The 10,372-nt window shown below is 41.4% G+C and overlaps 1 protein-coding gene across 2 annotated transcripts in view; it reads right to left on the reverse strand.

The window, feature by feature from the left end:
• Positions 1 to 2,291: 2,291 nt before the first annotated feature.
• Positions 2,292 to 10,372, reverse strand: part of card9 (caspase recruitment domain family, member 9) — a 25,476-nt gene continuing 17,395 nt past the window's right edge. Inside the window, exons 8-13 of one of the 2 annotated variants that reach the window (XM_028577463.1) lie at positions 7,679 to 7,804; positions 4,432 to 4,620; positions 3,869 to 3,920; positions 2,873 to 3,000; positions 2,624 to 2,682; positions 2,292 to 2,536 (exon numbers count right to left, since the gene is read on the reverse strand). In XM_028577463.1, the coding sequence (XP_028433264.1) occupies positions 2,440 to 2,536; positions 2,624 to 2,682; positions 2,873 to 3,000; positions 3,869 to 3,920; positions 4,432 to 4,620; positions 7,679 to 7,804 (651 nt within the window). In that variant the 3' untranslated portion in view covers positions 2,292 to 2,439. Of the gene's footprint in view, positions 2,537 to 2,623; positions 2,683 to 2,872; positions 3,001 to 3,868; positions 3,921 to 4,431; positions 4,621 to 7,678; positions 7,850 to 10,372 lie in introns of both variants that reach the window. The other variant, XM_028577462.1, reaches the window with a different exon arrangement.

Consider the following 10,372-nt stretch of genomic DNA (forward strand, 5'->3'; position numbering starts at 1 on the left):
CGTTGCAAATACACCATGTCCTGTGAAATACAACAAAAGCATTTTCAACAGAACAGGAAAACCTTAGATTCTTTCACATTAGTCTAGGCCTTAACATATAGTAGCAAATTTGAAATTATTAATTTACCCTGACAATCTGCATTAGATGTTCATCAAATAATGATTTTATACATTATAATTATTATGTGATAACTCACATCAGACACCATCTTATCTTTAACTGCATTCATGAACTTCACCTCTAATTTGGATGTCTTGTCAGACTTTCAAAGAACATAATGAGTGGCATCCTTAAGGGGCTGATCCGTGGTGCCATATTTATACAGGAGGAAAATGGTTAAAATTGCATTAAATTAAGTTTGAGTAATTGTGTGAATGCTGATTCACAGTATTATTATAGTAGTTTTCTTTGTTGTTATTATTATTATTATTATTATTCTGCTTCTTTTGTATGTTTTTGGTCTTCAAACACCTCTGCATACTTTCAGCTAGAAAAACCCTTCAAATATCAAAATGTTCAGCTCTTTCAGCACATGATGGGACTTCTTCAACTTTTGTTCAACTATTTATACTGTTTAAATAATAAGCTTTTAAACACACAAACTTAGCTTCAATTTATGCAGTCTTGCTTTTTATGTACTAAAAGTGATTCAGGCTGTTACTAAAAGTGTCTGACAACATTATCAATCTCAGGACGAGACTTTTTGTCTGAAGACAGCAGTGTGGAAAGTGGAACACAAGTCGAGAAAAAGGCCTTCAGGATGTCTGATGTTTTAGGGTAGGCTACAGCAATCATAGGCTCCTGTTAATAAATGTTTGTCAGTGCCATGCCTCAATATTTAAATGGTTTCAATGAGGTCGTTATAATTGGATGGTCGCCAGACTCTGGATGCATTTGAGCCAGAGTCCAACGTTACGGACGAAGAGAGAGAGAGAGCGGAGAAGGGTGGAGCTGTTGGTGTTAAGGGCCTTGCTCAAGGGCACTTCAGTGGTGGTAATGAGGTAAGAGCACTGCTCTTTCACTTTCCCCACCCAGATTTAATCCTGCCGGTCTGGGGATTGAGTCCAAAGCTCACTTCTTTAACCTCTCGGCCACCACTGCCCACAATGTTAGCCTACAGTTTCTTGTGGGGACCAGTTTTGTTCAATGCTTCAAACACAGTTTCTACTCAGACACTGACAAAAGGTGTAGTGTGGGGACATCGTCAGTGTCCAGAAAACACTGATAATTAACTAAGAAAAGAGACCCTTAGCTGATTAAGACAACAAAAATACCAAATCCTGACAAAAGAGACAGTAGAATGAAATCTGAACTAATGAACATGAATGCACAAACCAATCTGATCACTAACAAATAACAGAGCAGGAACTCTGGTTAAAATATCTGATTTCCTGCAGTCTGAACATAGCCTTAGATTGATATCTTCTAACATATGCTAATAGCTGGTCTACAGCACAGCAATATAATGTGTATACAATTATTTAATGTTGTGAATACTCACGTTGTCTTTAACAGGTGCTTGCAGCCACTACCCACCTGAGCACATGTCATGTTTGTCATGTTTTAAGTTTAGTACTTTATACATTCACTTAAATATACCATCATTGCAAATACTGATCAGGAATTCATGGAATTGTGAGCTTTAACGCTGATAATTACTTTTTGCTGCTGAAATCATTCCTATGGAGGACCAGGAAGTGGGCGGTAACTAACCAAATTTGGAATATGTGTGTGTGAAGAAATGAGTGCATTACCACTCTAAAAGTACGGGGGCGCTAGTGCACACACACACACACACACACACACACACACACACACACACACACACACACACACATGCACTGATTGAAAAACATGTTTTATGGGCAATGCTAAAAATCACACAGGCTCCTTCAGAATGACTTCAGCATGTATTTTAAATGGTTACCCTTATGGGGACCTTGTTTTTTGTCCCCACACCGCAGGACATCCCCATGACGTGACCCCATGATGTGTAAACCGACTTTTGTCCCCACAACATGATGATTACCAGAACACACACACACACATCAAACCTTTAAGGAAATCCCTGACAGCAACACCGCTTCCAGGACCTCACTCAGTAAGAGCATGCTCCCCATGTAGGCGGAGTCCTTTGCAGTGGCAAGACAGACAGGTAGAGAGAGAGACAGGCAGGCAGATATATGAAAATACTTCTGGTTAAAAAATTAAAAGGACAAAACCTATGAGAGTAAATCAAAGAGATGATGAAATAATAAGTTTCACTCTCTCATGTTGTGAGTATGTTTTTATTTTCTCAGTTGAAACACAGGCTTGATGTTCAGAACCAATCAGAAACCGTTTATAAACACACAGCTGACTGGAGGAACCCGAACTGAAACCACTGTATAAACAGCAGGAACTGTCTTTGAGACTCTTATTTTGAAGGCAGCGCGTCTTCAGTCAGAGTCGTCGGTGATGTCACTGCCGCTGCTGTCGTCGTGGTTACCGGAGTTGAAGTCCCTGCAGGTAAACTTCGATCTGAGGGCGCGCTTCCTGTTGTCATGGGAACAAGAACAAGGTCAGACGCAGGTTCTGAAAAATTGCCGAAATATTTTTAGGGAAGTAAAGACTCGTAAAGACCTGCGGTAGAAGAAGTTAGGTCGACTCCTGAAGGGTAGACAGCTGTCTGTCTTCTCATCCTGCAGACAGACAGGTGGACAGACAGATAGAGAGAGCGAGACAGACAAAAAGACAGACAGAGCAACAGACAGACAGACAGTTAGAGCAACAGACAGAGAGACAGACAGACACATTTGTGAGAAGAAGCCCAGAGATCAGGACTTATGTGACGAGAGAAGCCCCTGAGAGATAAACTAACCGGTAACTTACCCATGATGCATCAGTGCTGGGCCTGTGTTCAGACTCTGTGGCGCCTCCTCCAGGAGAGTCCTGGTCCTGCAGCGCTGCCACCTCCTCGTTATCCCCCGATGTCCCGCTGGGCACCTCCTCACTGCTGCCTGCACACAGGTCACATGGTACACAGGTCACATGGTACACAGGTCACATGGTACACAGGTCACATGGTACACAGGTCACATGGTACAGGTCACATGATACACAAGTCACATGGTACAGGTCACATGATACACAGGTCACATGATACACAGGTCACATGGTACACAGGTCACATGGTACACAGGTCACATGGTACACAGATCACATGATACAGGTCACATGGTACACAGGTCACATGGTACACAGGTCAAATGATACAGGTCAAATGATACAGGTCACATGGTACAGGTCACATGGTAAATAGGTCACATGGTACAAAGGTCACATGATACACAGGTCACATGGTACAGGTCACATGATACACAGGTCACATGGTACAGGTCCCATGATACAGAACACATGGTACAGGTCCCATGATACAGGACACATGATACACAGGTCACATGGTACAGGTCCCATGATACAGGACACATGGTACACAGGTCACATGGTACAAAGGTCACATGGTACACAGGTCACATGGTACACAGGTCACATGATACAGGTCCAATGGTACAGGTCACATGGTACACAGGTCACATGGTACACAGGTCACATGGTACAGGTCACATGGTACAGGTCACATGGTACACAGGTCACATGGTACAGGTCACATGGTACAGGTCCCATGATACAGGTCACATGGTACACAGGTCACATGATATAGGTCACATGGTACACAGGTCACATGGTACAGGTCACATGATACACAGGTCACATGGTACACAGGTCACATGGCACATCCCATTTCATTCCTGAAGAAGCCCATTGATCAGCATCAGTGTGAATGTGCTGAGTGCTGAGTGTGTAACTCATCTCTCTGACTCTCACCTTTAGCAGCGCTCTCTGCTGGCTCCTCCTCTTCCTCACTGCTCCTCTCACACTGAGAGAGGGAGAGACCCTTCATCATTACATCATCATTACATCATCATCATCATATCAACACAGACACACACAGAAAGACACAGACACAGAAACACACACAGATAAACACAGAAAGACACAGACACAGAAACACACAGATACACACAGAAAGACACAGACACACACAGAAACACACAGACACACACAGAAACACACATACACACACAGACACACACAGAGAAACACACAGACACACACAGAGAAACACACAGACACACACACACACAGAAACACACAGCAACACACAGACACACACAGACACACACAGACACACACAGAAACACACAGAAACACACAGACACACACAGAAACACACAGAAACACACACACACACACACACAGACACACAGACACACACAGAAACACACAGACACACACACACACAGACACACAGACACACACAGACACACAGAAACACACAGACACACACATACACACACAGACACACACACAAACACACAGAAACCCACGTGGTGTGTGTTGAAGGTGAGTCTGCGGAGGCGTGTCCTCAGCTGTAGCTCCTCCCCCTGTGAGCTGAGCAGCAGCAGCTCCAGCCTATCAGATCGCTCCGTCAGCTGTCGGACCGCCTCCCGGTACTGGTCCTTCTCCTGCAGGAGCAGCCGCGCCTCCTCCTGCTGCTCCGCCCGCGACGCCAGAGCCTGGACAGCCAATCACACGCTTTACCTTCATGACATCATCAGCAACACCTTTACAACTACTACTTTGTTTGTGTTTTAGTCTGCAGCCTGGTGTGTTTGGTGACGGGGATTTCGGGGCTGTCTGTATTCTTGTGTCTTCCTTTCTTTCTTTTTATTGGACAGGAAAGCTGAGATATGAAAGGAGAGAGAGGGGGGACTCTAACCCTGGACCTTCTGCTTCGAGGAATAAACCTCTGCATATGTGCACCCGTTCTACCAACTGAGCTAACCTGCCACCTTCTGTCGTTTTTAAAAATAGGTCTTATCATGGTCTCCTCTGGCTGTAGATAGGTGAAATAGGTCTTATCATGGTCTCCTCTGGCTGTAGATAGGTGAAATAGGTCTTATCACTGTCTCCTCTAGCTGTAGATAGGTGAAATAGGTCTTATCACTGTCTCCTCTAGCTGTAGATAGGTGAAATAGGGCTTATCACTGTCTCCTCTAGCTGTAGATAGGTGAAATAGGTCTTATCATGGTCTCCTCTGGCTGTAGATAGGTGAAATAGGTCTTATCACTGTCTCCTCTAGCTGTAGATAGGTGAAATAGGTCTTATCATGGTCTCCTCTAGCTGTAGATAGGTGAAATAGGTCTTATCATGGTCTCCTCTGGCTGTAGATAGGTGAAATAGGGCTTATCATGGTCTCCTCTAGCTGTAGATAGGTGAAATAGGTCTTATCATGGTCTCCTCTAGCTGTAGATAGGTGAAATAGGGCTTATCATGGTCTCCTCTAGCTGTAGATAGGTGAAATAGGTCTTATCATGGTCTCCTCTAGCTGTAGATAGGTGAAATAGGTCTTATCATGGTCTCCTCTAGCTGTAGATAGGTGAAATAGGTCTTATCATGGTCTCCTCTAGCTGTAGATAGGTGAAATAGGGCTTATCATGGTCTCCTCTAGCTGTAGATAGGTGAAATAGGTCTTATCATGGTCTACCTTAGCTGTAGATAGGTGAAATAGGGCTTATCATGGTCTCCTCTGGCTGTAGATAGGTGAAATAGGGCTTATCATGGTCTCCTCTAGCTGTAGATAGGTGAAATAGGTCTTATCATGGTCTCCTCTAGCTAAGCCCTAAGCCCTATTTCACCTATCTTCACTATTTCACCTATCTACATCAGAGGAAACCATGATAAGACCTATTTCACCTATCTACAGCTAGAGGAGACCATGATAAGACCTATTTCACCTATCTACAGCTAGGGTAGACCATGATAAGCCCTATTTCACCTATCTACAGCCAGAGGAGACCATGATAAGCCCTATTTCACCTATCTACAGCTAGAGGAGACCATGATAAGCCCTATTTCACCTATCTACAGCTAGAGGAGACCATGATAAGCCCTATTTCACCTATCTACAGCTAGAGGAGACCATGATAAGCCCTATTTCACCTATCTACAGCCAGAGGAGACCATGATAAGCCCTATTTCACCTATCTACAGCTAAGGTAGACCATGATAAGACCTATTTCACCTATCTACAGCTAAGGTAGACCATGATAAGACCTATTTCACCTATCTACAGCTAAGGTAGACCATGATAAGACCTATTTCACCTATCTACAGCTAAGGTAGACCATGATAAGACCTATTTCACCCATCTACAGCTAAGGTAGACCATGATAAGACCTATTTCACCTATCTACAGCTAAGGTAGACCATGATAAGACCTATTTCACCTATCTACAGCTAGGGTAGACCATGATAAGACCTATTTCACCTATCTACAGCTAGGGGAGACCATGATAAGACCTATTTCACCTATCTACAGCTAGGGTAGGGTTTTTTCCACGTGTTTGAAGCATTTTTGTCACTTTTTTCAACCTTCTATCAATTTATATTCAAATGCTATAAAATCTAATAAAATACCCAAATTAATTGAAAGAATGGAACTGACCATTTATTTTACACTAAAGAACGTTGTACAGAACCATCCAGGTTATTTCTTTTGGATAATTTGTTGAAAGAAACACAAATCTTTGATATGGCAATTTGACCCGAGGAAACCGGAGGGTTAACATGATTTATTCACCTGTTACTGGACCAATGTCAAAGGTTGTTGTTCACATCAGGCACAAAAACATGAGAAGACAGGGTCACACTGGAAGAAACTGAAGCTACGCTTTAAGTAGCAATAGCCCTAAAATACTGAATATTCAACTTGGTTTAATGACTTTGCGTAAACATAAGGCCCACTTCCCTAAAGCCAAGTGGCGTGTTATCTGTACGCATTTTGAGCTATCCACGACATACACGTGGATAGCTCAAAATGCGTACAGATACTTGGCGTGTAATCGCAAAAAAGCCACGGTTGAGTTTAGGAAACGTGACACGATCCCCGGTCTCGTGGGTGAAAGTCTCGGGACTGCAGATGAAAATTAGCCTGGAAAGCTAAATCTGGCACATTTACATGTTGGACCTTGTACTCATAATAATAATAAAAATAATAATAATAATTTAAAAAAAATAATAATAATAACGTATACCTTATTAATCCCGCATGGGGAAATTACAATGTTTTCACTCTGTTGTTACTACACACAGGTCTGAATTACACACACCCATGCTTAGTGCCCTGTACATGCACTAATGGAGAGATGTCATGTTGATTAATGTGCGTTGTCCCTTTTGAATAAAGAAATCCAAAAAAAAGTCCTGTGTTGTTTGACCCATCCTCCCCCCCGACCAACCTCCCTATGCAGATTTTCACCCTTTCATACTACTCACTACGGCAGCAATTCACACACAATCCCAAGGTAATGTGAGTCAGTGGAGGCCAAACGGCGTTGATAAGCACCCTAAAAAACAAGTATGCGTCTTGATAACACGCTAATAATGGCATACGAATTAGCGTGTCATACATATGCATACATACTTCATGAGATCAGTCTGGAATATTACAATATGATTTACATGAGCCTCTGAAATGTGTCTGAGAACAGAAGATGGACCTGCAAGTTTAAGGTATCGTCCTGAGATATAGAAGTTTGTGGTCATGCATTATCCAAAAATGTATCTTCTCACCTTGTCTCTCTCTCGGATCACCTCCTCCAGCTGTCGGAGGGTTTGTTTGTTTCGTTGGCGGTACATCCGGGCGTCTCCCTTCAGCTGAGCACACAGCAGCTGCAACTCCTCCTTCTCCTCCATGCTCTGAAACAAACGCACCCAGGAGAGACTGTTTACACCCGGCAACATCTGGAAACAAGCACACCCACAGACTCTTTATACCCGACAACATCTGGAAACAAATGCACCCAGCAGAGACTGTTCTCTTTGGATGCTTTTATATAGTATATAATACTGTATCTGAAGTCTCTTTTATATAGACCTTAGTGGTCCCCTAATACTGTATCTTAGTCTCTTTTATATAGACCTTAGTGGTCCCCTAATACTGTATCTGAAGTCTCTTTTATATAGACCTTAGTGGTCCCCTAATGCTGTATCTGAAGTCTCTTTTATATAGACCTTAGTGGTCCCCTAATACTGTATCTGAAGTCTCTTTTATATAGACCTTAGTGGTCCCCTAATACTGTATCTGAAGTCTCTTTTATATAGACCTTAGTGGTCCCCTAATACTGTATCTGAAGTCTCTTTTATATAGACCTTAGTGGTCCCCTAATACTGTATCTGAAGTCTCTTTATATAGACCTTAGTGGTCCCCTAATACTGTATCTGAAGTCTCTTTTATATAGACCTTAGTGGTCCCCTAATACTGTATCTGAAGTCTCTTTTTTATATAGGCCTTAGTGGTCCCCTAATACTGTATCTGAAGTCTCTTTTATATAGACCTTAGTGGTCCCCTAATACTGTATCTGAAGTCTCTTTAATATAGACCTTAGTGGTCCCCTAATACTGTATCTGAAGTCTCTTTTATATAGACCTTAGTGGTCCCCCTAATACTGTATCTGAAGTCTCTTTATATAGACCTTAGTGGTCCCCTAATACTGTATCTGAAGTCTCTTTTATATAGACCTTAGTGGTCCCCTAATACTGTATCTGAAGTCTCTTTATATAGACCTTAGTGGTCCCCTAATACTGTATATGAAGTCTCTTTAATATAGACCTTAGTGGTCCCCTAATACTGTATCTGAAGTCTCTTTTATATAGACCTTAGTGGTCCCCTAATACTGTATCTGAAGTCTCTTTTATATATACCTTAGTGGTCCCCTAATACTGTATCTAAAGTCTCTTTTATATAGGCCTTAGTGGTCCCCTAATACTGTATCTGAAGTCTCTTTTATATAGACCTTAGTGGTCCCCTAATACTGTATCTGAAGTCTCTTTTATATAGACCTTAGTGGTCCCCTAATACTGTATCTGAAGTCTCTTTTATATAGACCTTAGTGGTCCCCTAATACTGTATCTGAAGTCTCTTTTATATAGACCTTAGTGGTCCCCTAATACTGTATCTGAAGTCTCTTTATATAGACCTTAGTGGTCCCCTAATACTGTATCTGAAGTCTCTTTTATATAGACCTTAGTGGTCCCCTAATACTGTATCTGAAGTCTCTTTTATATAGACCTTAGTGGTCCCCTAATACTGTATCTGAAGTCTCTTTTATATAGACCTTAGTGGTCCCCTAATACTGTATCTGAAGTCTCTTTATATAGACCTTAGTGGTCCCCTAATACTGTATCTGAAGTCTCTTTTATATAGACCTTAGTGGTCCCCTAATACTGTATCTGAAGTCTCTTTTATATAGACCTTAGTGGTCCCCTAATACTGTATCTGAAGTCTCTTTTATATAGACCTTAGTGGTCCCCTAATACTGTATCTGAAGTCTCTTTTATATAGACCTTAGTGGTCCCCCTAATACTGTATCTGAAGTCTCTTTTATATAGACCTTAGTGGTCCACTAATACTGTATCTGAAGTCTCTTTAATATAGACCTTAGTGGTCCCCTAATACTGTATCTGAAGTCTCTTTAATATAGACCTTAGTGGTCCCCTAATACTGTATCTGAAGTCTCTTTTATATAGACCTTAGTGGTCCCCTAATACTGTATCTGAAGTCTCTTTTATATAGACCTTAGTGGTCCCCTAATACTGTATCTGAAGTCTCTTTATATAGACCTTAGTGGTCCCCTAATACTGTATCTGAAGTCTCTTTATATAGACCTTAGTGGTCCCCTAATACTGTATCTGAAGTCTCTTTTATATAGACCTTAGTGGTCCCCTAATACTGTATCTGAAGTCTCTTTTATATAGACCTTAGTGGTCCCCTAATACGCACCCAGCAGAGACTGTTTATACCCGACAACATCTGGAAACAAACATTTATTCATATAACGTTTAAGGATTTTAAATCAGACTTCCTGTAGTTCTGCTGTTATCGTGTTAACCATGACACATTCAGGGTCACACTAACTTGTAGGGCTGTGCAATTAATTGAAATTCAATCGTGATTATGATTTCAGCTCCCAATGATCACAAAAAATGAACAATCGAGAAAAACGATTATTTTACTCAGTAAGTTTTGCAAGTAAATTCTCATTTTCACTTGTGTTCTGAATGAAAAAGCTAAAGTTTAAATAGGAAAAGTATTTAGGCAAATTTCACAGTTCTAGCCGGTTTTTACTTATTTAACTTTTCCCACTGTATTTTTAAGTTCAATAATTGCAACATCTTTCCAAAAGTCAACGAATAATCGTGTTAAATTATTGAGATTTTAATATTGACCAAAATAATTGTGATTATATTTTTTTCCAAAATCGAGCA

Source organism: Perca flavescens, chromosome 5 (genome assembly GCF_004354835.1).
Source record: "Perca flavescens isolate YP-PL-M2 chromosome 5, PFLA_1.0, whole genome shotgun sequence".
In the NCBI taxonomy this organism is placed as follows: Eukaryota; Metazoa; Chordata; class Actinopteri; order Perciformes; family Percidae; genus Perca; species Perca flavescens.